Source organism: Micromesistius poutassou (assembly GCF_964030765.1).
Source record: "Micromesistius poutassou genome assembly, chromosome: 13".
Taxonomy (NCBI): Eukaryota; Metazoa; Chordata; class Actinopteri; order Gadiformes; family Gadidae; genus Micromesistius; species Micromesistius poutassou.
Window position 1 is genome coordinate 15,906,770 of NC_140283.1, and position 27,646 is coordinate 15,934,415.

Genomic DNA, 27,646 nt, shown 5'->3' on the forward strand with positions numbered 1-27,646 from the left:
AACTTACGTTTTACGTTTAAAATGTTCCCTTCTCAGAATGTACACTACAAATGTCATGAAGTACGAGAACAAAAATAAAATACTGATACATTTCCACTTTTTTGGTGGAAGTTAACACAAAACCTGAAATAACTGAAAAGCAAAAACTAAAATGACTGTTGACAACGTAAACTGCTTGAGGGTAGCCATATTATTCTGGTTTTGTCTCATTCCAAGTACAGCACAGTAACTTTTAAAAAACAACCAATCAAAACAATCACAAATATCAATCATATACCAAATAACCTGGATATCAGTTATTACACCACTGGATGGCATGCATCAAACGGTATGTCTAGTTGGCACCACTGGCGCACAACAAATAAATCCACACATCCGATAAATCTTTGTAATTCCAAATAAACACAAATAAAAATCCAAACCGTATACTGTATATACACACTGTTCCCAAAACATACACGACAAGTTGCAGCTCAAGCAGCCAATTCAGGAGGATTCATCTCTCCATTCGTACCCACCGATAATAAGGGTGTTAAAACTATGGCATAACATACGCCTTTAAAAAGGAGAACATTAATAATAACATTAAAATCCTGCCATTTTGCTCCTGAGTGGATAAGTGCAATGTGCGTCCGTGAGAGATACAGAGAGAGAGAGAGAGAGAGACCGACAGCAAATGAGGGAGAAAGAGAGAGAGAGAGAGCGCACGCTTCAGACTACAGACGGTAGTGGTGATGAATATCGTGATGGCGGTGCCTACTTTGGCGTTTAGCGTCTTTACAAAACCCAGTCTTACCTGTCCTCAATACTGGCGGTGATTGTCATGGACTGATTAAATATCCATGCCTTGTTGTGGCAGCAGCGCCTCCTGCCTAGTAAGGTCGTGGTGTTCTTCTGTCGCAGGCATGGTGGCGCGGGGGGGTGGGGGGGGTGGGGGGGGGGTCCGTGAGAGGCGGTCCAGACCAGGGCGCTTCTCAGCCCTCAGATCATGTAGTTCCTCTTCAGCACGTCCAGGTACTGCTGCGTGGCGCGGCTCCCCGGGTCGTCCAGGAGGTCCGCCGCGGAGGCCGAGCCCAGCGGGGACAGCCGGGCCGAGCCCCCGCCCTCCAGCTCCACCGTGGCTGGGGGGGGGGGGGAGAAGGACGTGTTTAGGAGTGACAGTGGGGAGATGGGGGAGATGGGGGAGATGGGATATTCTTATGGGGCGAGATGGAGACTCACCAGACACCCGCAATGAGAACAGAGATCCGCCTTGTAGTCTGTGGTTTGTTTTCACTCTTTTGTTTCTATTGTCATGACCATATTTGTTTGATGTATTATGTATTTAGTTGTATATGTTTTTATTTTGCAAACCTTGTATCAAAAAGTGCGATAGAAACACAATCTAAATGACTGCACAATGTTAGGGTGCGCTTTGGGTGTGTGGAGAGGCCCCAGATCACTCACCATGGCTCAGCTCCTTGGTCACGTTTCTCTCCAACTCACTCTGCATCTAGAGGAGGCGAGCGGGAGGAGAAATAACTATATCATATAACAATATGATAATAACATCATTATTATAAAAAAAATATTCAGCTGTATACAAGTGATGCATACACTCCAAACGGAAGGAATAACAAGGGGTGTTTCGAAAATAACGACACACACACACACACACACACACAGCTCAGAGCTGCAGGTCTGCACGGCACAACATGCACACATGCAGAGTAAAAGCTTTAAAGTACTGAATCATAGGCCCGTGCGTTCATATTCAGAATGTTTAGGCTGCTGCTTGAAAACACTGAACGGTGCAACACGTACAATTGTGCTTCTCAATACACGCACAATAGTGCTAAGTTCAATAAAGGGACGAATGTTTCAAAAATGTGACTGGTGACGACATACCTGTAGATATGGCCATTGACTTCTTTTTGAAAATATGGGTTGTAAATGTGAGGTTTCAATGAATTTAAGGTAACGGTCAATCGTTCTCCCCCCTAATGAGTAGTGATCGGCCGATATTCGCGTTTTTTACGTGTATCATCATCGGCTGATTTTTTTCCGCCTATTTTTTATTTATTTTTTTATTTTTTTTTTTTCCTGGCATTTGTAGACAGTTCATAAATGTTCCTTTTTTAAATTGACTTGTAGCATTTGTTATCATCATTGTGTCATTTTTATGATGTAAATTGAGTGAGCAAAAGCAGTATTGGCTCCAAATATCGGCTCAAGAAAATCTGTGTATCGGTCATCAGCTAAGGCTGATGAAAAAAATCGTTATCGATATATCGGCCCTAAAAGATCCATATCAGTCGATCCCTACTTATGAGTACCAGGTATCCTTCCTAGGGTTACCCTAACCCCAACCCTAAACCCCTTATGAGTACCAGGAATCCTCCCGGCCTCACCACGTTACCCCTGCCATGCTCAGGGTGCACTTTAATGAAGTCCAATCAGTTACCAAAACGACATTAAGGTGTGTATTCTGAGAGGGCCTCCACCCTCACATGTACATCCCAGCACCCTATAGAAAGAGTATTACCCAAATGACAGCTGCTCACAATCAAATAAAAACAATTCCCATGAGCTCCCTTGCATCTTTTCTTTCCCGACATCTACTCCACATTCCGAGAGGATTTACTTTGTAGCGTGATTGAGCTGGCTAGATAAAGAAATTAAACAAGGCGAGGTACAGCTGCTTAATATACATAGCTTTCTGAGCTGAATGCAAATTTCTCTGTTGTTTTGCCAAGAAAGATTACCACTGCAAACCAATCTAGAAGACCATCTAACACCAGCATGACGAAGGGAGGGTCAAAGGGAAAACCGAGGGGCCTGATTGGTTTACATCTAGACGCCATGACAGCTCATCTAACCAGCCACAGAATAAGAAGCCCGGGGTTCCTACTCATCTGCCTCCAAGATGGCAGCCGTCTTCATCATGTATTTATTATATACCAACGTATCGTAATATAATATATATAGCGTAATATATATACTGTAATAAGGTCGGACCGATTCCCAGATTGTTTTGAGGCCAAATTCCCGCCAAATTGAGGGTAACCGTAGGAACCCCGTTGACACAGGCCCTGGAGGAGGGTCTACTGGTCGGGGGGAAGGTTAGGGCACAAGCGACAGGGGAAGCAAGCAGAGGTTGGACAGCCAAATCAACCCAGGGGGGGACTGAACTCACAGCTGGCTACACACCTGCTCATGTGTCTGGCTGGAGAGGGGAGAGGTGAGAGACAGATTTCTGAGCTAGAAGCTGAAGGGAGTGAGAAATAGAAGAAGAGGAGGAAGAAGAAGAAGAAGAGGAGACGTTAGGCACGCGGCCCACCACCCTGCTACGACAGAGAGAACGTCACACACACAGGCTCAGAAAGAGACGGACACGCAGACGTGGGTCAGTGGAGACTCGCTCTGGTGGTGGAGCCGTGTGGTTAGAGTGGGAACAGAGTGATTCAAAGGGCAGCCCATTGCAAGGCAACACCAGGCCTCTTTGTTGTCTAGTTGAGGCTTGCCAAATCAATCAATAAGTAAATCAATCAAAAGCAATATGTTTCTACTCAATCTACCGTTTAAGTAGAAACACAATCTACCGTAATTGAATGAGCTTTATTTGATGAATGAATGAATTATAATTCGAGTAGAATTATAATATACAAACCCCACAGCCCCAGATTTACACCTTGTAAATCCATCCCCCTACCTGCACACCATTCCAACACATGACGGGGAGGTAAACATTAACAAACAAAACAACAACAACAAAATCAGTCACGTCCTCTGAAACGAAAAACGACCCCAAAACAACACCACTGAAGCGCTGCTCACCTTGGCCAGGTACTCCTCCACCCTGCTGCCCTGCCGGTCCCCCACGGGGCTGCCCCCGGGCCCCAGGCCCAGGCTGCGGCCCAGGGTCCCCAGGGAGGCCCCGTAGGCCGGCAGCGAGCCCAGGGAGCCCAGGTCCAGCGGGGACCCCACCAGGCTGCCGTTGCCCATGCTGCTGGCGATGAGGGACTTGCTGCGGTGGCGCTCGCTCAGCAGCTTGGCGTTGGCCTCCGCCAGACGGTCATTGGCCCTGCATGGAGCGAGAGAGAGAGAGAGAGAGAGAGGTCAAGGGTCACCACCAGGCAAGCCCCTGCTCGGCTGTTGCAGGTGTTTAGATAAAGACTTGAACCCTAACATGTTTAGAGAGACCACGGTGAACCCTAACATGTAAAGAGACAGACTACTGTAAACCCTAACATGTAAAGAGAGAGACTACTGTTAAGTGAGACCAGAGTGAGCCCTAACATGTTTAGAGAGACCAGAGTGAGCCCTAACATGTTTAGAGAGACTACAGTGAACCCTAACATGTTTAGAGAGACCACGGTGAACCCTAACATGTTTAGAGAGACCACGGTGAACCCTAACATGTTTAGAGAGACCATGGTGAACCCTAACATGTTTAGAGAGACTACGATGAACCCTAACATGTTTAGAGAGACCACGGTGAACCCTAACATGTTTAGAGAGACCACGGTGAACCCTAACATGTTTAGAGAGACCACGGTGAACCCTAACATGTAAAGAGAGAGACTACTGTTTAGAGAGACCACGGTGAGCCCTAACATGTGCTCACCGGTCCAGCTTAGCGGCCAGGGACTTGCGGAGCCGCAGCTCGTCGGTGTAGAGCTCCCGGTAGCGGTCCAGCTCGCTGCGGGTGGACTCCCTCAGGCTGAGGCTGTCCTGCTGGCCCGAGCGGGCGCGGCCCAGCTCCCCCTCCAGCTCCCGGATCCGCTGCTCCAGCTGGGCGCGCGCGTTGGCCTCGTTGGCCGACTTGATGTGGTCCAGAGCGTCCTGCGACGCCGCCTGGTTCTGATGGGGGGGGACGAGGCGCACACACACACACACACACACACACACACACACACACACAGACACACACACACACACACACACACGCACAGACACACACACACACACACAGACTCGATGCTATTTACTTATTTAGCAGCAGCTTTTACCTGGAGCTTGTCCATTAAGCAGCTTAGAATGAGTTTAGGACGCGTGTTGCCATTGGGACTCAAACTTGGTACTTTTCAGTAGTGCAACACCCCCGTGTACTGCCCTACCACACCCGCACACTACTCGCTGAGCATGCAAGGAACCAGACGTCGCATGTCAATGTTTTGCCGATTGCTGAGATAGTGTGTGCGTGTCCGTGCGTGTGCGTGCACGCTCGCGCATGTGTGTGTGTGTGCACGTGCGTCTCCTCCCACAACCTGCAGGAAGACGTTGACCTCCTCCAGCTTCTGGCGGATCTGCAGGCTGGCCCGGTCCTCGGCCTCCCGCCGGTACCTCTCCGCCTGGCCCGGATCGGCGGGGCCGGCCTCCTGGGTCCTCCGGCGCAGCTCGTCCAGCTGCTCCTCCAGCCGCTGGTTGCTGCGGCCCAGGCCCTGCATGGAGGCCAGCCGCTCCTTCAGCTCGGCGTTGGCCGCCTCCAGCTGCCCGCAGCGGGACGCCTCCCTCTCCAGCTGCCCCTGCATGTCCTCCGTTGTCTGGGGGGGGCGGTGTCGCAGTCAGGCGGGGGCATGGCCGTTTACAAGCCTGCTAGACTTATGTCTAAGAGTCTGATTCACATTACTTGGTTGATATTTGCGCAGGTAATGTGTTGCTGTGTTGTAGAAATGTTTGGATCATAATGATGGAAGATAATATAATAAATGTGAGTGAGTGAGTGAGTGAGTGAGTGAGTGAGTGAGTGTGTGTGTGTCACAGACCTTGTCTCTCATGCTGTGTCTCAGTGTGTCCATCCTCTGGCTGCCCGTGGGAGAGCCGCCGTCTTGCTCCCTCAGTCTCTTCTTGGCCGTCTTCAGCAGAGTCCGCAGCCTTCACCACACAACAAACAAACAAATGGGGGGACAAAACAAAAACAAAGAAGAACATAAACATTCCGTCTTGACTTTTCCAAACCTAACTATGAGTGTTATAACTGACTGGCTGACTGACTGGTGTGACATATCAGAGAAAATAATGTGCTTAAGTGAATGAAAAACGACATATCATTGAGAGAGTTGTTTAGCAGCTAGTTAGTGTATGACTCTCTTTCGGACTAGATTATTGCCATAATCTTGTTGAACAAACTATTCCTTAATCTGATATCCAAGTGTATGCGACACAGTGAAAGTGTCTAGTGGCTAGTCCAAGTACACAGGCAAGCAGGGATGAGACCAGGAACAGTTCACCGCTCAGCGCCCTGAAAGGAACGGGAACCAATCAGAGCCCTGCAGCAACAACACCAGGAGGAGGAGGAAGAGGGGTCACATGACACAGGTTGGCTGGGTGAGCAGACCAGATATATATATACACAGACGCCGCATTGACTGCTTCAGCCCGATTTGTATTGCAAACAACAATTCCTATTAATTCTAAATGTGCAACGTCTGTGTTTATACAACGTCTCTGGGGCAGACCACTGCTTTCTACTGGGGGTCCGTTACACGGGGTGAACTGCAGGAGATCCAGGGGTCAGGAGGCGGGAGGCGGGGGGGGGGTACAGTTTGTCACCTGTACATTTCTTTCTGTAAGTCAGTGTTCCTCTTCATCTCCTGGTCCAGCCTGCCGTCCACCGCCTTCTTCTGCTCTGCCATCTTCCTGGCTCTCTTCTTCTCCGTCTCCATCTGGAGGGGAGGGGTGGCACCGCGGGTTAACGGCTGCTCTCAAGTAAGTAGCAGGGCTCATATCTGGGTTATCCCAAGACAACTGAACTAAAAGGCAAGTTTCTAATCATGCGCCTGAACAAATCGCGGAATACTCAATACTCAACACATTGGTGACCCTGCTGGTGTACGAAAACTTTCCTGCACATTCGGTGACTCAAGTAAACTTCTTGTCTTGAGAGAAAATAAAACAAGTGATTATGATGGGCGTTAGAGATAGTCGAGTCAGAGACGGCGATAAGGACGGCGATGGAGCTTGGGACTGAGGTCCAGAGCCAGAGAGAAGGGAGGAAGGCGGAAGGCTCACCTGGCTGCCGAGCTCGGCCCGCTCTTTCTCCAGCTCGGCCAGCCTCAGGCCCAGCTTGGAGCGGCTCTTCAGCTCCTCCTCCCACAGGGCCTGGGAGTCCTGGGCCGTGTGGGACAGCAGGCTCTGCCTCTGAGTCTGGGGGGGGCATACAGAGGGAGGGAGGGAGGGAGAGAGGGCTGGTTAGAGCACAGCACAAGCGGGGCCAGAGGACAGTGAGTGTTGTTGGAGTGTGGTGCAGGCTAGTGCAGAGGTTTATGAGGGAGAAGTGGACCAGGGTCTCACACCTCTCTGTTGAGTTGATCCTCCAGGGTCATCTTACTGCCTTGAAGGTTGGTCACCAAGTCCTCCAGCCGACCTCTGACCTGAAGAAATACCAGGGAGGGCATCAGGAGACACGTCAGATTTTATACATATATATTATTATGTATTTTGTGGGAGCATTTAATCCAATCAGGTGTACTCAGAAAGCCCCAAAGACTTAACAGTCAAGGAAAAAAAACAAGAACCACAAATTTTGGTGGCATAAAGAAGAAACCTTCTAGGCTCTAATAAGTAAAAACAAAAAACTTCATGCAGCTTAAGAAGGAACCAAAAAACAGAGCCCAAGACAATTGATGTTACATGAAAGAAAACAAGATCACATCACCCAGAAAACCCTGAAGTCAGATAGGAAGTAGGAAAACAAAATCAACACAAAATCCCAACACCCAGAGAACGCTGAAACCAGAAGTCAGATAGGATGTAGGAAAACAAAATCAACACCAGATCCCATCACCAAGAGAACCCTGAAACCAACAGTGAGAAAGAAAGTCCACGTATCTAGATCCACTTTCTATGAAGGTTTCATGGCTCTCTAAAACCGAGGTGCAACCACACAGGAGACTAAGCCTAGAACCAAAGTACCAACCGCGCCTCCAGGACTGTCAGATGGCTGTGGGAATGAATTCAACACGTCATCAACACACAGGCGGAAACACGGATGATGCTGCCACACCTTCACTTGTCTTAATTTGATAAAAACTACTCATCTCTGTATTGTGATTCGTTTAACTGGTCAGCAGTTCTTTTTCAATACGGTCATTCGTAACGGGAAGTATTTTAAGATGTGTGCGCTTTCATTGTTCTTGGCCTCATTTCTAAGTTGTTTGTTTGCTGAATGATTTAACACATTTAAATATAATGTCTGGCTGTTAGCCGTTGGTCAGCATCCTCACCACGGTAGCCTCGTGCGCTCCCTTCTGCAGCGCCTCGATCTTGTGAGCCTGCTGCTTGGCCGCGGCCTCCAGTCTGGCGTTCTCTATCTCCAGCCTGAAAGTGACACCGTCGAAGAGCGCCGTCAAGCCGCCGTTAGGAACACAACCGGGAATAAAATGAAACAGACTAATGCTTGCAGAATCATGATGAGGTTTCTGTCCGGGAAAATCGGTGACCCACATAGCTACTACACACTCTGTCACACACTCACACACACAAAACAGGCAAGTGTGAATGAGTGAATTTGATTGAGAGATTTGGTGAGTGAGAGATTGGGTAAGCGAGTGAGCTTGAGTGATTGAGTGAGCGGGTGTGTGAGTTGAGTTAGAGATTGGATGTTGTGAGAGAGTGAATATGTGAGTGAGTGAGTGTCTGCATGCGTGCGTGCGTGAGCGTACCTCTGCACGGCCTCCTCCAGTAGCTTGATGGTGGCGTCCGAGCCAGCGGAGGTGGCCAGCGCCTCCCGGAGCTTCTGATTGGCTGCGGCCAGCTCTCGCTCCCGGTCGTCCAGCGTGGCCTTCAGGGCGTTGAGGCGTCGCTCCGCCTGCACGTACTGGTCCTCGCTCTCGTCCAGCTGCCCGGGGGTCAGGGGTCACAGGGTTCAATCTCTGTTTGTCTACTAGGGCTGCAAATATGTTGATGGATAAATCGTCCGAATATGAATCAAATCTATTTTTGATATTAGGCCCTATATTATTAAATCTATTTTCTATTATTATATTTGATATCAATCGTTTAAGTTGTTATCAAGTACAACAAACAAACAGTTGCTGCTTAATGTTGCAGTTCAATTCAAATATTTACTTCAGAGGAGAAAAAAGGAGGAGGAAACAGAGTACTTTGCTTCTTTCATGGCTGCTTCTCAGATAAAACAAGCACATTTAAGACATCAGTTTGGACTCCTTGCTATTATTTATGACATTTTATGTACAAAATGATTCATCAAAAAATAATCATAGGTTTAATAGACTTTGAAAATAATCGTCCTACTTTTTACTACCCTCCTGTACTTTCTGCTGTGTGAGAAAACATCCCTCCTGGAATCAATACGGAGCCGCAGTGAGCGTAGACGTGCAGCAGGTGGTGCTGTTCCCTACCTTCCCCTTGAGCCGGTCCAGATCCTTGAAGAGGCGGGCCTTCTCCTCCTCCAGGTCATTGCGGTAGCGCGTGTTCACCTCCAGCGAGGCCTCGCTCATGGACAGCTTCTTCAGGGAGTCGGCCAGCTCCTGCTGAAGCTGCCTCACACTGGACTGCTCAGTCAGAGAGAGAGAGACAGATACATAGGGAAAGAGAGGTAGAGAGACAGCCAGAGAGACAAAGAGAGCAAAAGAAAGAGAGTGAGAGAGAGACATAGACACAGTGCACGTCCTGGTCGGACAGGAGGAGCGAAAGCTCTTGAACAGGGCATTAGCATTCGGACGCCATGCTAAAGGTGACATGTTGGTGGAGGAGATGGTCCAAAGTGCAGGTGATAGTCTCTCTCTCACCCTCCAGCTTCATACCTGCTCCCACGCCTCTCCCTCCTTCCCTCCCTCCCCCCTGCCCCCTGACCTCACTCTCTTTCTCCTCTTCCTCCAAACTTCTACACCTGCTCCCTGCCACCCTGTCTCTTGCTCCATCCCCCTCTCCCTCACCTCTCTCTCCGTCTTCTCCTCCTCCATCTTGTACACCTGCTCCCGGAGGTCGGCCGCCTTGCCCGCCAGCTCGCGGCTGCGCTCCTCCGCCAGCTGCACCCGGGCCTCGCCGTCGGCCCGCAGCTGGGCCACCAGCTCGCCGAAGCGCTCCTGGGCGTCCGTGACGGCGCGCTCCTTGGCCACGCCCTTGTTCTGGGCCTGCTCCAGCTGCTGCCGCAGCAGGGCCGCGTCGCTCTGCGCCTGCCCCAGCCGCTCCTGCGTGGCCTCCAGGCGGGCGGCGGCGCGCCCGCCCAGCTCCTTCTCCGCCCGCAGCGCCTCCTCCAGCTCCCGGGCGCGGGCCGCCGCCGCCTGGCTCTCCCGCTGGCCGGCGTCCAGCAGCAGGCTCTTCTCCGTCAGCTGCAGGGCGGTGCGGTGCACCTCGTTCTCCAGGCCGTTGGCCCGCGCCTCCGCCGTGGCCAGCCGCTGGGAGAGACCGCCCACCTCGTCGCGCTGGCCCGCCACCTCGCCTGCACACCACACAGGGGACCATGAGTACAGGCCTGCACCCCAGAAAACCAGGGGACCATGAGGCCTGCACGCCACACAGCCAGGGGACCATGAGTACAGGCCTGCACGCCACACAACCAGGGGACCATGAGTACAGGCCGGGGGCCGCGCTTTGGATGTAGAGATGCCGTCATGTATATCAATATATAAAGGCTGTTTTCAGGGACGCTTAGATCCACAGCAACTTACAATGCAGTGTTGGCATACGTTCCCCAACAAACACTTGGGTCAATGTATGTGTGATTGTGACCGACTGAGGGTGAGAAACTTAGAGGGAGGGTGAGTGAGTGAGTGAGTGAGCGCGACTGAGGGTGAGTGAGTGAGTGTGAGTGACTGATGGTGGAGTGAGAGAGAGAGTAAGTGAGTGAGTGTGAGAGGCTGAAAGTGACCGAGAGACTGAGGGTGAGTGAGAGAGAGTGAGTGAGTGTGAGAGGCTGAGGGTGAGCGTGAGTGAGTTTGAGTGACTATGGGAGAATGAGAGAGACTTATAGTGAGTGAGTGAGTGAGTGAGTGAGTGAGTGAGTGAGTGAGTGAGTGAGTGAGTGAGTGAGTGAGTGAGTGAGTGAGTGAGTGAGTGAGTGAGAGAGAGAGAGAGAGAGAGAGAGAGTGAGAGTGAGAGAGAGCGACAGTGAGTGAGAGAGAGAGCGCATATAGCAGCACCCTACTTGTGTTCTTGTCCCGCAGCCGCTGGCTCTCGTCCCGCTGGCGGAGCAGGTTCTTCTCGGCGTCGGCCAGCGCCGCCTGGCAGCGCTCCGCCTCCTGCAGCGCGCCCGCCAGCCGCGCGCGCGCCGAGTCCGCCTCCGCCTCCGCCACCTCCCGGCCCTGCCGCTCGTGCTCCAGCCGGCCGGCCGTGGCGCCCAGCTCCGCCTTCAGGGCGCCCAGCTGCCCGTTGCACTGGAGCACCGTCTGGGTCAGCGCCTCCTCGTTGAGCCGCAGGTCGCGCCGCGCGTCCTCCAGCCGCTCCTTGAGCACCTCCTGCTCCTCCGCCCGCCGGCTGTCCTCCTGGGCGGCGGCGGAGCGGGCGCGCTCCAGCTCGGCGCGCGCCGCCGACAGCTCGTCGTGCAGCGACGCCGTCTGCTGGAGGAGGTCCTTCTCCCGGTCGCTGGCCTCCGTCAGCTGGGAGAGCGCCTGGCCGGGGAGGCAGAGCGGGGTCGGAGGTTTTGTTAGGAGGATTGTTTTGTTAGAGATTGAGCAGTTCTATTAAAAAAGGAGACATTTTATAGCACCAGGTGTCAGTGTGATTAGCCGTCACGAGCCGTTTTTGAAAATCAGCCTCTTCTGACATCACCGGTGGGCGTGTCCACCTAGATGTGTGACGGCTAATGAGCAACGTTTGCTACAGTCCACTAGGCAGGCTGGTAGACGGATCTATCCAGCATAAATCTAGGTGGACACGCCCACTTGTGATGTCAGAAGAGGCAGATTTTCAAAACGGCTTGTGACGGCTAATCCCACTCACACCTGGTGGTATAATATGTCACCTTTAATAAGGGGAGAGAAACTCAATGGATGATTCTGCATCGGTCTGTCTATTAAACCGTGGATGGTGGTTAGGTAGGGCAGAACATGAAACACCGTTTATGGAACACGTGCCGATCAATAAGCGGCCACTGAGTGTTATATTGTGAGGCCGTGCGGAGTCGCCGTACCTCGTTGCTCCTGCTGACGCTCCTGCGGCTCTCCTCCTCGATCTCCTGCTGCTTGCGGAGGTGGCTGCTGAGCAGGCTCTCCTGCAGGGCCCGGGCGCCGCGCTCTTTGGCCAGCAGCCTCTGGGTCTCGCTGAGGTCCTCTTCCAGCTGGAATACCGTTTAAAAAAAAACAAAAAACATCTATTGGTCTTCAGATGCTCAGACCATGGAGCCGAGGCTGATCTGAGGATGGTTAAGATCTTGGGCTATGATCGTGGAACTAAAACCACAACTTCCATACGATTAATTGGAAATTGAAATCAAAGGCTCTACTTCAAACTGTATGACGTTGGGGTGTGGAGCGTGCGTGGAGCCGGCGGGCGGACCTGTTTCATGTTGTTCAGCAGGGTCCTCCTCTCCAGCTCCAGGCTCCGGAGAGCCAGGTCCACCTTCTGCCGCTCCTCCACCTCCGCCTGCTGCTGCTCCTCCGCCCGCCGCAGCTTGTCCCGGCTGCCGTCGTACAGCATGGAGGCGTTACGCCGGTTCTCCTGCTCCTGCTTCAGCTTGAACCTGCAGCGGAGGAGCCAGGGGGACGTTTACAGACCCCGTTTCTAAAGAACGTCACCCAATGACAAGCTTACAGATCACCGCCTCCCGCAACACGATTGGTCGAAACAAATACAAAGCAAAAAATATGTGAAACGCCTTGGGGGGGGGGGGGCCCTTGCAGTGGACGCAAGGAGGGTCCGCAAGGACATAATGGGTCCGTAACCCCCCCTTAAGTTGCGTGGAACCATAACTAAGCCTTAACTCCCCCTCCCCCCTGCACCTTGTCAGTTTTACCTCATGCACGCCAGGGCCTACCTGAGGTTGTCCACCTCGGTCTGCAGCTCCAGCTGCTGGCGCTCCAGGGCCGATTTGGCCTCCCTGAAGTCCTCCAGGCTGCCGCGCAGCTCCCGCCTCTCGCCCTCCAGCTGGCTCACCTTGTCGCTCAGGTGGCCGTGGCGGCTGCGCGCCTTCTGGATGGAGTTCTCGTACTCGTGGAAGATGTTCTGCAGCTTCACCATGCTGCTGGAGTCTGTGGGGGAGGAGGCGGAGTAAGTTATTAGCTGTTCACACAGAGACATTCACACGAATGTTCCCCTCCTACTCTCAAGACATTACAAGTCTTGACTTCCCATGAAGTAATTCATTCAGTCTTTGAAAACATATAAGACTTATTCTCAAACTTTTTTTTATACATAGTCTGAGGGCTTTAAGCAATAGCGGCCATTGGCTGGCTAAAACTGCGAGGGAAGAGCCAGGTGATTGGTTGAGAGACAGTGACCTGCGTACCCAGGGTGGTGGAGTCTAACTTCTGGATGAGCATGGAGGCGTGGCGGTAGCCCGAGGCGGGGGACTCGATGTCCTCCGTGTGGCTGTCCGACGACTGCGTGAGCTCATCTAGGTCCTCGGCCAGCTCCATCTCCCCTCCCTCCGTGTTCTGCCCACGCACAAATCCAAATGAATGATAATGATAACGGAAAACTTGATGAAACGAAACCTATGAAATGAAATCTACTCCATGCTTGTCTAGACTTTTTCAACAATGGTTCATGATACACATCACTGGATGAACTGTAAGGTTTCTTAGGATCAAATCTCAGGAGGGGCTTAGCAATAACATCCAAAAGACACAACACGAGGCACAAAACTGTACAGAGACCGCCGGAGCTGCAGCGCCGGGGACTTTACCTTGTCTAGCCGGTGGCATGCTGAGGGGGACCTGGAGCCAGACAAACACAGGACAAAACAAACAGAAGGAAACATGGGTGTGTTGAACATCAACGTCACTTTCCACCTGTGGGGGGGGGGGGGTTCCCACTCCTGTATCCGCTTGTAGGGAGGGGAGTTGGACGTGCAGTGGTATAAACATAAACGCAGCATGCTACGTTTCATCGGTTAGAAAGCATAGAAAGCCTGGCCATGCAAACTGGATCGAGAGGAGGACGGAACAGGGCTTGAAGAATGGATGAGCTCCCGGGTTATTGACCCCCCCCCGTTTCCAAATGGTGTTCCCACGTGTTAGGAGACAGGAGGAAAGTAGAGTGACATCGACAGAGGCGGGAGAAGCAGTGGGCGACTGGAGAGCCAGGAGACACTGGATATATACCTTCCTTCACTGTCCGAAAGGTCACTTAGAGTGCTATCGTCAAACACACAGAGAGGGTCTCCGTTAAGGTGGGCCACAGTCCGAGGGGTACTGCACAACCTGGGGCCCCCCGCGGGCCGCTGTGAGGGGCCCTGCAGAGACATGCCGTCTCTGTTCCTGTGGGGGTTCAGCTGGACTGGCACACGAAGCGGAACCGGTTGCCTGTTGAAGCTATGGAGAGCAGCAATATGTCTGGCGGTGAGCGGAGGCGAGCCAATCACGAGACAGCACCTCAACACATGGTGGCACTTGGAAATACTGGGACATTGCTCCTGCCTGTAGTTGCATTAACGGCAGTGCCTCAGGACAATAAGGGAAACCCTGTACAATCAGGGCTGCATTTTGGATTATAACTGTTATATTTCTCTGTTTCTCAATTGAGAGAAAATCGTGCACGCCAAAGTCTACTTTTGGTTCGACTTCCGTCTAATAATAATACAAATCAACATCTGTTAAAAAAAGAGTCACACAGCCTAACCCTGCAACAAAAAAAATAAAATAAAGAACAACACAAAGCACTCCTACCTCTTTGGTCTTTTCCCCGGCGGCCTTTGGGCAGAACCCTCAGGGGGAGCGAGCCGTCCTCCTCCCCCGGGACTCGAGCCGTTCTCCGCGGCCTGACGTCCCGACTCTGGCTCGGGTTTCTGGGCTCCTTGCTCTTCCTCCTCCGAGTCCTCTCCCCCAGCGTCCCAGGAAGCGCCGGAACCCTGCGCCGGCATGGCGGCTCGCGAGTATTTGGAAAACTATGAACAACAAAAAAAACAATACAAATCAAACAAAAAGAAACCGGGTGTAAAAGTGATTCCTGAGGTGTAAACTTCAGTAACTCAAGCTTAAAGGCCAGCCTTAAAAAGGATCTTTGAGCGGGTACACTCTGCCATACATAATTCAGTGGCTCATTGCTATTCTCGGGAGACCGAACACCTTAGCGTGCGGCGCTGCATGTCGGCTAATTAGCTGCACATCACTAGCATGCATTGACGCACTCAAACAACCCTTGTCGTATTTGGTGAGCTTAAGGAAGGGAAAAAAAAGCTATGTGACACATTTTACTTGATCATGAACATACTGCACAAATGAATACCACATTAAAATATGTACAACATTTAAAAGGCTGGACCAAACGGTTAAAGGGCCCCTATCTTAACACCAGGCGTCAGAGTAATTAGCCATTACAACCGGGCAGGGCAGATTTGCATTTAATGGCTAATCACACACACACACCTGTCAATAGGGGCCTGTTAATGACGAGAGAACAAAAAAGGCATGCAGGAAAAGGATTACAACGATGACAACCACAACAACAACAACAACAACGACGACAAGCAACTCCACAAGGCTTCTTTTCAGGGGAAAAGAAGTGTTTCGGCACACAAAGTCCACACCACACACTACTGCATCTGGGTAGCAGTGGAAGGCTACGCGACCAACTCATGCACGATACACAGAACACAACACAGACAATGGAGACGATGAGAGATGGTCCGAGGCTTCAAACATAAACAGAGGGACTGTAACATAGCTAAGAAATTGTAAGAGAGGCCCAAAGCCATCTCAGCTATTCTTAATATCTAAATATTACTGTCCTAGTCGTATTGAGAGTGGATACAGGAACTTCTTGAACTTGAAGTTCGGGTCAACATCATCTGATCACTAGCACAGAGAACACGGCCGTGTCGGGACAGGCGCATAATAATGTTCTTTAAATATTCACGTCCAAAATAGACTTTAGTCCTACGTGAAGCGAGCCACATTCATGCTCCATGTGCTCTGCTCCGTTAAAAACCATATGAAAATAGTTATTATTTGGTTTTTGCTTTACAAAATATGAATATGCCACTACTCTACGCTCCGTGTGCTTTGGGCAAGTAGACTTTTGTAGAACTTTTGCTAACATTAAAATACCCTGGTTTCGGCCTGGTCTCACCCTCAAAAGATCAGACTAGATGAAAAGCGTGAAGAGAAAAACAGGCATTCTAGAAGGCACTAGAGTGGGTGACGACCGCCCTCTACCTCTTCCTCAAGTCTGAGCTCATCTGTCCTCTCGGAGCCCGCGTACGCTCCGATCGGCATCCGCACATCGGACGCCAACTCCTGCGTGTCCACTTCCTGCCGTTCTTCCGGCGCACGCGCTGTGGTGGTGGGTCGCCCGGAAGGACGCGTGGCGATTGTTTGCGTGAGCGCAGGCTCGTCCAGATCACTCGCCGAGTCGGCGCAGCCCCGCCCCTCAGGCTCGGCTGCCCGGGATTGGCTGTCCTGGCAGGACGGCGGTTTGATTACAGAACCGGGGTTAGGAGCGCTTTCCGCCGGTGGCGACAGCCCGTCTCTGCGGTCTTCGTCATCCGAGGCGCGGGATCCGTCGGTGGGTTGCGGTGATGGAGAACGGCTGCAATCCGAGTTACCCGGACCCCCGCTAAGGACGCCTTGATCAGCAGCGACCTGGTGGAGGTGGTGGTGGTGGCGGTCACTATCTGGGGGTTTGCAGGCCTTAGTACTGGCCTCGCTCAGCGAGTCCTCCTGGCCCGACTCCCTCTGTTCCGGTATGGTGCGAAGGGCCGCGCTCCTGGCCATCGCCGTGGGCCTCATGATAGGCTCCCCTCCCTCATCTTCCTCCTCGTCGTCGTCACTCGACGTTTCACCCGCCACGGGGAACTCCGGGCCGGGCGGCCCCTGTCCCGGGTCGGGAAGGTCTTCGGCAGGAGGGAGACTGCCCCGCCGAGGTAGCTCTCCAAACTTCTGCCTCAGCTCGGCGGCTACGTCCCTGAAGGTGGATTTCACCTCTTTCGTCTCCACCTCCACCCACAGTTTCTCGAATCGGTTTTCCCACGGATATTCCCCGGTGGATCCACGGGGTACCTGGTTGGGCTCTGGGCTTTCCTGAGGTGGGATTTCCTCTGCGGTTTCCCTCTGTTCGCAGTCCGACATGTCAGGGACTATCTCAGATGGGCTTTCTCTCTCCTTTGATGCACGAGTGAAGTTAGGCGGCCAAACGCAATGCACAAACAAAGACAAGATGATAATGCATAGACTAAGCAACAATAGCTTAATATAAAAGACACGCATGCACTTATATTCACTTTCATGAGATTGCAGAGACACAACTGATTGCTTCATACACAACTGATTGTGTATGAAGCTTCATACACAACTGATTGTTGCTAGGAAAATCAACCCATGATTGCTTTGATATCTAAAGGTATGTTACAGCATAATGGTATGTAATATGGGTTGATCATGCCCATCAAACTGTAAAAGTGTCACAGATAAAACAGTCGGGGTGATTGAATCACAAGGCCTTCACTCAATGCTTTTACAATGCGTCACCTGCTTAGCGTGTTTCTCTGGCTCTGGGCTGTCCTCAGGATCTGAAGGTGACTCATCCACTGACACACCTGAAGGGACACCAGGAGGCAGAGATTTAACCAGAGTGGAGGACTTGCGCACACAAATAGCACCTGCTTAAAGCACCCTGGGGTGCCTCACCTGCTGCGCCTGAAGAGGTCTTAGTCTCAAGTAGATTTGGCGGCAGCCTTTCGGATTTAACCGGCGAAGGAGAGGTCCCGTTGTCCGAGTCCCAGTCTGACTCTATGAGAGAGGAGGGATGGAACATAAGGTGTCATACCAGTATGATTTTGACCAATCACTATCATTGGTTGTGGTTTCTCCGTGACCGAATGAGTATGGATTTTAAACAAAGAATAAATAGTTGTTGCAGTGAAAGTCAACAGTGATTATTTTAAGGTTAGGTTTTAAGGTTGGATTATCTAGTGTTGACGCAACTTCACTAAAAACAGCAGGGGGCTTACCTTCATCACTGTCCAATTTCAGGGGGAGCAGCTTCCTGGCTCTAGGTTGAGGTTTGGGTTGTGTCTGGGTCTGGGGTTGTGTCTGGGTCTGGGGGTCTGTTTGGATCTGGGGTTCTGGATTGGTTTGGAGTTCTGTCACGGTCTGTGGTTCTGGCTGGGTCTGTGGTTCTGTCTTGGTCTGGGGTTGGGGCCGGGCTTGGGACTGGAATGAAGAAGAGGGGGACCGGGTCAGGGGACTGGGTGGTGACGTTCTCACGGCGGCGACAGCCACCTTGTGGGGGACCAGGGGGTCGGTGGCGAGGACCTGGGGCTGAGTGGCGGAGGATGCAGTGTGGCCGGGGGACGGCACCCTGCGCCCGGGGAGGGTCCTCCTGCTGGCCGTACTGGTGGAGTCCCAGTCAGAGGCGTCTGGAGTGGGGACACAGCGTGAACAGTTAGTGGGGGATGTCTCGTAAGCTATCTTGGTGTCACTAGGTGCACTAGGATCCAGGAACAACTACTGCTACTGCTATTACTGCTGCTGCTGCTGCTGCTGCTACTGCTACTACTACTACTAGTTTGTTTGCCAATAATGGTGTGGATAATCATTCTTGCTGGTTGCTGGTTTATTTTGTTAACAATGATATGCTGCTTAGCATAGAAAAGGGAGGGAGAAAAGACTTGAACTTTCCACTTCCAGGGTTAGGAGTTCCATTCCCACTGAGGGATCAGTCACGCTTAGAATATATGCTCTCATGGTATTGTGAGATGCTTTGGATTAGTGTCCACCATATAGCAGATATTCTAACTATAACTACTAATGACGGGGTAAACACTAGAGCTAACCCAGGGAATTACTGACCTTTATTTTGAGCTTCATTGGAGTTCAATGAAAAGGACAACACAAATGTTTTCACTAGAGAGTAACAATCTTTCCAGTCCATCATCTTCGCCGTCAACAATTTGGGGTTTAATTAAAAATGAGGAATGAATGGAATGAATGCTGTTTATCACTGATATACTTAGCTTCTTCAGTGAATCTGACTTGGTGCCAAGCCTTGTATAGATATTGTCAGTCTTCATACCTTTTGCTTTCATTAACTCATGAATCATAATAAACGCATGTACAATAAATGTTTCTTGTGATAAGCTCCTCACAGCCTGAAACACATGAGGAAGTAACATGAGAGCTGTTTTTGTGCCATTTACCTTCAAGGTCATCAACGTCTCCCAGCCCAAGCTCCTCCATCAGATCTGTGTAGAAATGAAGTGCATCTCAAGTTGAAGTGGGAAAAAAGATTGGGAGAAACTGATTCTTCAATTCTAAATCAGAATGAAAGGTTTTCAAAGTACCCGTTTTCATATTTCCTGCTTCCAGTTTATTGAGGACAGACAGTGGCTCCCACTTTGCCCTGTCAATCTGGAAAAACAAATACATATGTAAATACAATCAATATATATATATTTTTTTTAATGATTCATTTCTTTCATATAAATCTACATGTTGGTCCGACCTCATTCTGTGGAGCAACCTCAACCTGCTGAGCTTTGACCTCGTTGCCATCATCGGTTGCACTTACAACTGTGGAAGAAGAGAAACATACTTCAAAAGGTTCAAAAGTTTTCACGGTTTGGATGAGAAAGCGCAAGAGCCTTTACAAAGACGTCAGAAATACAATGTTTCAGTCAAACGAGTGCAGTGCAGGGTGATACGCAGCGCAGCTCATGTTATGAAGCCGGGGCCATGGTTATGCCAGGTTAATATGCCAAAGAATGGAAATGAAAACAAGCGTGAATGGGTGAGAGGCGTATGGTTAAAGAGCCCCTGTTTTACAACCAGGTGTGACGTTGATAAGGGATTACAAGCCATCAAACTCGACCCTTTAGTGACCTCACACATGGGTGTCCCATGTTGTATGGAAGATATATCAACGTACCAGCCTACCCAGTGGACAGTAATTAATGCCAGGTCAGAATTTAAGGGGCTACTTCTTACCTATAAATAAGCACCCTCCTACCTGAAGGAACTTATATTCCCTATTGTCCCTATTAAAGTTCACTAGATACTTCCCTACATGTTCCTTGTCCATTCTGCCCCATATTAAGGTCTATAGACCCTTTTAGACAGTAACTTTGATTAAGAGCTATACAAAAAAAAAATTGACTTGACTATAAACTGGTAGGCTGATCATCCATCGGGGAGGACACTCATGTGTGGAACAGCCGACAATAAAAAATGCTTTACTACATAATACTATTTAAAATAATAATTAAAAAAAACGATCCAACCGAAATCAACAGCAAACTGAATGATCTAGAATACGACTATCCTGATTGTGTTGGGTTACGAAACATTCTCACAGACACAGGAAGTGAAGGACGATGGCATTCCGGGTGCTCAGCAGATGCGCCATGCGACTGGGGTCAATGCGGTGGTTCATGTATCACGGAGGTTAATGACGGCTCACTGGGGATGCTACAGGACATGCTTCTCCTTGGCAAGCTCTGAGACAAGACAGACATTCATACCCACTCCCTGGCTGTCTCCTGGCCTGTCTACACCTCTCCAAGGCTCTAGAAATGTCCCCTTACTGCTCTCTCCCCCTCTCAAGTAAGAGGGAATATAAAAGACGTCTACAAAAAGGAAATGTAACGTACTGTTAAAAGTTAATAATAATGAGTTAACACACGTGTTGTTGTAGACCATTAATGGTATTTTGCTTTCATCGTCGGCATTAAAATACATTCATACATACGGTCAACCATTTTCTGCAGCATGGAATGATGCCTGGAATGATTGTAAAAAAAAGCAAAGCCAGTGGCAAAAATCGCTCATTTTCAAACTGAGAAACAGAAAGTGAAACTACCTTCTCCATTGTTCTTTCCAAGAGCAGACATCGCTGCTCGCTCTTTAGGCCGAGGGAGACTCTTTCCAGCACGAGAGTTTTCAGAGTGGGACTGGAAGAATTTTACAAATCGGTGAGTCTTTGAAATGATATGCACCTCACACTACTTATACAGGGCCGAGATCATCCAAACTCTTCCTGACGTACCTCAGAATCCCAAGAATCCTCTTCCTCCGCTTCCTTTTCCAGGCCCAACTCGGAGAGAAAATCTACAGGTAAGGTAAAGGTTAAGTGACATCAAGTCCCATTGACACATTGACATTAAGTCAACAGCATGGAATAGAGCGGTCAGAAACTCACCCCTCCGATTATCCTTTGAGACACCGGGGACCTGAGAGGGGGTTGCTACAGCTGGGGGTGCCTCTTTCACCTCCTCATCCTGGTCATTTTCTGATGTGAGACCTTCTTCCTCTTCCTCCTCCTCCTCCTCCTCCTCCTCATCATCATCATCCTCCTCCTCCTCCTCTTCCTCCTCATCACCAGTTTCCTCCTCTCCATCATCGCTTAACTCTTCATTCTGTGTATGGATGGGAACAAAAATATTTTTATTTATGAAGGTTCTTCCAAATACTTACAATTATACACTCCAATACACTTTAATTACATTTAGCAAATTCACATAATCAACCATGTTACATGAACATAAACTCGTCAGAGAGAAGAACACAACTAGCTGCTGCCGTTTACGTGACACAGTTGTACCTGTTTGACAAGATTTGCCATCTTTTCAATTCGGGGACTTCCTTTGATCGAGTCCTCTTCCTCGTGTGGAGAGTCCACGTCCACGTCGTCGATGTCAGTCGTAGGTAGCTCCTCATCAGAGAAGCCGTGGCGGTCGGACTCGGCAGCGTTGTGCACTTTAGCGGAGGCATAACCACATGAGTCCACCTTCTCATGGTCTTGATCGTCGTGGTCCCCCGGTCCTGATATGTTCTCACGGATGAGGTCATCTCCACCTCCTAGTGGTGCATAGGATGTTAATCTGGGCTCACACGCCTCCTCCGTCCTCTCTCTAGGACCTTCGTCGTCCGGACCCTCGCCCAGGGTACTGTCGGAGTCGTCACCGCACGCCGCGGCCCCTTGGACTGTGGCGCTGGCAAAGTCATACCTCAGCTGCTTTGCCCGGCTGTCGGAGTTCTCACTTTCCTCCGCTTTGGGCAAGCCTTTGTCTGTACTGAAGAGCGGGTCTTCAGGACCACCGCTGAAGTCCTCGTCAGAATCATTTCCCTCGATCATAGACACCGGGGGCGACTCGTCACCTTCATAGTCATCTTCTTTATCCCCATCATTCTTGTGAAGGACACCTGCAGGGGTTACTATTGGGGATAAGGAGTTTCTTTGTGTGGCGGACCCGCTCTTCACATCTTCATCAGGCCGATCATCTTCGTCTTGCCGATCATCTTCGTCTTGCTCTAACTTGAGAAGAGGTGGGTTTCCACCAAGTTCCTTTTCGTTTGTTTGCGGGGAGCTGTTGCTCCTATTTTGAGTGGGAGAAACGGGTTTCTCTACCTCATTATTTGAATCATCTTCACCGTCATCCCAGCTATTATCCTCATCGTGGTCATTTTGATTGCCCAAGCATTCCTCAGCTTCTGGAGACATGGTGATTACTTCAACTTTACCATTTAATGCTTGGGAGGTAGGCCTCTCTTGGTCCTGAGGCTCTGGTGACACCAGAGGGGAGACATCATAAGTAACCCGGTTCCTTTCCTCATTTAATTCTGCATCTTTGGTGAAAGAGGGATCCTTTTTTTGGTCGCCTTCGTCATCGTCTGAGGATGAATCCCACTCAGACTTTGATTCCTTCAGCTCTGATTCTGGTCTTCTTTGCTTTGAGTCGGGGCAGCTTGGTAACGGGGAATCCATGGGACACGTTGGTTCCCCCAACTGGGATTTGGGGGAATTGCATTTTGAGGGAGCCTCTGGGGGTGAAGAATCCCACAAGGATGCCTCATTTGGTATTGGAGACGCGCTTTGAGCAGGTACTACCTCTGATTCACCACCTGGTCCATTCAGATCAGGAGGACCCTCCTCTTGGTCGCTGCCATCGCTATGTATGGAAGAGCCCCATGACGAACGCCGTCGTTCCTCTTTGGACAGAGGTATTTTAGAGTCTGAAGACTCAGATTTCTCCTTCTCCATTTCCTCTACCGACATGTGGCTTCGTTGAGAGAGCACTGTGTTGCGTCCATGCTCCACGGCCTCCTTATTACCTAGGGCATCATCGTCACTGTCCTTCCAAGAACCTTCTCCGCTGTGCCCTTTACTTGTCAAGGAGCAATCTTCACCATCTCCATTGTCCTCTTGAACTAATTCCACGTTCTGAGTGGCTAGCAGAGTTGCTGGGCTATAACTGGGTGTTATGCCGCCTGTTGCACCTTCGCCTGGTTGTATATTTGGATCTACGGGCTGCACACTTTCATCTTCATCTGAAAACTCGGACTCTACCCTTATCGCTGAAACAACACAGTCTCCCGCTATATCTAGGTTGGCTGGCCTATAGTTTGGTCTCCCAGGCGTCTCACCGACACCTTCAGCCTCCGAACACGCTTTCAAATTATCTGGAAGCCCCACACTCTCAACACCAGACTCTGTTACTTTGATATCAGAAAAGCAAATCTCACGCTCATTTTTTTTTTTATCACCCGTTAGGTCTAGGTCACCTGTGCCAGAATGCTCAGCCTCGATACCGATGGACTCATCTAGTACTGAGGCTGCACTTTTGTCCTCCTCTTCCTCTTCTTCTTCTCCCTCACCCTCGCTTTCCACATCCTCCCCCTCCTCCTCCTCTTCACTTTCCTCATCTTCTTCATCTTCTTCTTCTTCCTCCTCCTCATCGTCTTCATCCTCCTCATCTTCATCGTCGTCATCATCATCATCACCCTCCTCGTCTTCAACATCCTCTTCGTCCTCATTTTCCCCTTCAGACTCCTCTGCCTCGGGACTTCCGTCGGGTCCTCCCTCTGAGGATCTGGGCCTACTACCCGAAGCCTGCTCCGACAACTCCCCCTCTCCCAGCTCCCCTCCGCCCTCTCCTCGTTCAGTTAGATAATAGAAAGGGAGGGAGGAGACGAGAGATGCAACGTCAAAATCATTACGACACGGTTCACATGCAAACATTTACCTTGGAGGGATTTGGGACAAAGCTGGAAGTCTTCAAGGGGGTTTTGGAGAAGGAAGCAGGGACTGGGGCTACTGGGTGCTGGGGTACTCTGGGTGTCAACCCCTGAGGGAGGGATGAGGGTCTCTGGTGTCTAGCATCAGTCTCGGGCTCAGACTCGCCACCACTCAGGGATCTGTTGAGCTGGGCTAAAGGTGAGGGCAGGGATGGGAGGGGAGAAGGTTACTACGACCACACGCTAGTCGGGCAGGAGGTATTAAACAAGGTAATAGATGGTTCGATATTTACCAGCATTCCCGCCCTTCTTAGAGGCAATCAATTTCTTGAGGTTTAGCTTTGGCTGTTTCTGGGTCAAAAAAAAAATAGAACATGGATGATGACAATAGTGTCACAACAATGTCATTAATTAAAATCTCCAAGAATAAATCTTTGCATTTGATGACGAGTAAATGGGTGAAATTACCTTTGGGATCAAATCCAATTCATCATCGTCCCCATCCGACGATGGCCAATCGTCCGCAGCACTCACTGAAGGCCTGAACAGTTTGAAGCGCGATTAAACAGGGGCTTAGTGTCAGCATGTGGTAAAACAGTCTGGGGTCCCGAGATGCACACAAAGGCAATGAAGCTGGGGTTACCTGCTGACTGACTCTGACTGAGAATTATCCTCTGCATCTGAAATGAAGCACAAAGAATCTCAGTTAATCTATACTTATATTCTCGCACTCACATTGCATTCCAGGGCTTGACCGTTTGAGATGACACCTAAACACAAACTATTGAAACACTGGATGCTTTCCCGTGAACTCCGAAATCAGAACTCATTACATCATGACAATGAAGAGTACACTAAACAACACAGAGATGACGGTGTTAGCCAAGTCATAGCCACACATAATACCTCTCCCTGATGCATGCGCTCCATGCTCTAGATCCATTGAAGGGGTATTGCATGAGGGATAAACAGAACAAGCAGGGTCAAAAAGGAATAACTTCTCAGAGTCCCTAAACAATATGAATCGGCAAGAGAAGCATCTGCCTACCGTCTTTGTCGATGGCTGGTCCTCCTAGAGAGAAGCCCGCTTCTGCTCCGTGGGAAGGACCTCCCATCAGGCCTTTCTTCTTCTTTTTGCTGGGGGCTTGGTGCGACGGAGAGGGCCCGCAGTTCTGCTTGGTGCCATGCTCGATGATTAGGTGGGAACAACTGAAAATGCAAACACAAGATGTACTGTAATAATCCTACACGGTATTAAGTGTCACGTGTTCAACGTGTGCCCATGACAAATTAAAAATTGCAAATTACATGCATGATCGTCAGCAGATATCCAATTTGTGAAAAATACACTTTAAAAAGGAAAGAAAGGGACCATGGCTTACACCTGACCAATGCACGTAAAGGTGAAATACACTAGTAGTAGCGGAGGACCACGGCTTACGCATGATGTCCGTTGATGACGGCGTGGTCGTCGGCGGACCAGCCCTTGCTGTCCTTCAGCGAGATTTCTGCTTCGTACTCAAGGAGCAGTCGCACCATGCTGATCTGGCCGTTCCCTGCGGCGATCATCAACGGCGACCTAGCGGTCCAAACCATTAACGAGAAAACACAACAGCATTAAAAAATAGAGCAAGGTATAGAGCAAGGCTTGCTTTTTCAAAAAGTGTCGAAGTGTAGCTAGAGGCTGGTGGTTGTGACCTTTGACCCTGCTCTGTGATGTTATAATCGGAGCCCTCTTTGAGGAGGAACTCGGCCATCTCCACGTGGTTCTCCCGGATGGTAACGGCCAAGGGTGTATAACCCTCCTGAAAACACAAAATCCATGTTAAAACGCTGGAAACACAAACCGGGGAAACCCATTTGTGGAGATAAGCACATTACAAAAATCTACGTACAGTACATTATTAAGACTACTTTGATACAGGGGTATATAAAGCCCCCAATAACCAATTTGCTTAGCGCATGTGAGCAGCACGTTCTCCTGCCGACCGATCCCAGTTAGATGAGACGAGCGAGGAGGGTATTCTCAGCTGTTGCCCCGTGCAGTACATAAAGAGAGCGCCCTCGCCTTGTTCTGGACGTTGATGTTGGCCTCGTGCTCCAGCAGCAGCGCGGCGGTGGAGCTGGACGGGATGTTGGCGGCCAGGTGCAGCGCCGTGTTCCCGTTGATGTCCACCAGGTTGGGGTCGGCGTGGCCCTCCAGCAGCGCGCTCACGCAGCGCTCGTGCTGGCTCTGCACCGCCTGCCGCCGCGCGGGACAGAGAACACGGGGAGTTTGTTAGACGTGCGCTTGAGTCCTACTGTGCTTTGGAGTTCAGTTCATTGATGGATGTTATGGATGTTATGGGTCTTATGTTCCCGTAAAGTGAGGACAAAGACAGAAAAGTGGGCTACAAGTGAGGGAAAACAATATGTAGGGTCACTACAAGGCATTTTGCCCACTTGGTGAGGGCACCCATGGGTTGAGCTATTCTTTAGTTTTGTTTTAAATGTAGGTCCATTAATCATCTACTTGATAATCACTGCTTACCTTCATCAAGGCGGATCGGTTTTGATTGTCACATAGGTTGAGCTTGACTTTGCTGTCCAGGAGGAACTGGACCACCTCAACATGTCCGCTGGCACACGCGATATGGAGAGGTGTTCTGTAACCAGCAGAGAGGAAAGGAGACTTTCTCAAAAAGTCCTGATCCGGTCTAGCTCAGCTCGTAGAGACACAATGCTACTAGGTTATGGGTTAGATTCCCACTGGAACCACCCATGCCAACAAAGTATGCACTCACTGTATTGTAAGGATGTATTGTTTGGATAAAAACTTCCAGTGTGCATCAAATTATATATATATATATTACACACTTATTTTGATTGAATTTAGGATATCATTATGGCATTACCAGCCGCCGGGTAATTTTATACTAATTACTTAAACATAATTTGAATACAATTCACAAAGTAGTTCCAACTGTTCCGGTAATCCCAACAATTACCCCTGTCACATTCTATTGGTCAAGGGTAACAAAATCCTTTTCTGGGAACATAAGTAGGAGGCAACACATGATGAGTGTAATGTGAACTAGGCTCAAAACTCAAACGAAAGGTCATGCAACTGAATGCATTAATGCAGGTCAGTCACCAAAATTGTATTTTCAGGCATAACCACTAAATACAAAGAATAACTGCTTCTTCATATAATGACTGCTCATGCCACTGCCTGTTGAGACGTGGGAGAGATACACATGATTAAGAGTATTCACGTTCATACAAACCCATGCATATTAGCATTAATATAGGTGCGCCTCACCTGTTCTCCTTGTCCAGCTGATTAATGTCATTCTTCTTGGCGAGTTGCACCAGCTTTGAGACGTCACCGAGCAGGGCCGCCTTGTGCAGCTTCCCCAGGTCCTTTTCTTTTAAATCATATCCACCCCCGGAGGTCGTGCTTCCGTTGTCAGACGTGTTGGACGGGAACTTTTTTTTCTTGGTGAAGTTAAATATCTTCTTCATTGTACAAATCGGAGCGCCTGACAGCTAGACGACCTCATCGCCTTTGCGGCGTCACGACCCGCTCCTCAGCTGCTGCTGCTGCTCCTCGG

The 27,646-nt window shown here is 50.0% G+C and overlaps 1 protein-coding gene across 1 annotated transcript; it reads right to left on the reverse strand.

Moving 5' to 3' along the window:
• Positions 1 to 27,646, reverse strand: ankrd26 (ankyrin repeat domain 26). Its single transcript, XM_084477159.1, has 42 exons — positions 27,355 to 27,646; positions 26,584 to 26,698; positions 26,122 to 26,295; positions 25,752 to 25,858; positions 25,495 to 25,632; positions 25,102 to 25,262; positions 24,697 to 24,733; positions 24,522 to 24,594; positions 24,347 to 24,404; positions 24,062 to 24,246; positions 21,238 to 21,454; positions 21,085 to 21,146; positions 20,899 to 20,989; positions 19,546 to 19,613; positions 19,385 to 19,451; positions 19,241 to 19,285; positions 18,053 to 18,460; positions 17,730 to 17,831; positions 17,571 to 17,638; positions 16,260 to 17,204; positions 14,772 to 14,989; positions 14,208 to 14,417; positions 13,790 to 13,820; positions 13,391 to 13,538; positions 12,920 to 13,133; positions 12,442 to 12,625; positions 12,077 to 12,223; positions 11,093 to 11,555; positions 9,882 to 10,387; positions 9,345 to 9,497; positions 8,646 to 8,821; positions 8,208 to 8,301; positions 7,901 to 7,924; positions 7,278 to 7,355; positions 6,994 to 7,128; positions 6,535 to 6,647; positions 5,748 to 5,856; positions 5,250 to 5,525; positions 4,607 to 4,842; positions 3,817 to 4,063; positions 1,447 to 1,492; positions 1 to 1,121 (listed from the first exon to the last, which is right to left on the reverse strand). The coding sequence occupies exons 1-42, from the start codon at positions 27,555 to 27,557 to the stop codon at positions 982 to 984; spliced, it is 7,272 nt and encodes a 2,423-aa protein (XP_084333285.1). The 5' UTR covers positions 27,558 to 27,646; the 3' UTR covers positions 1 to 981.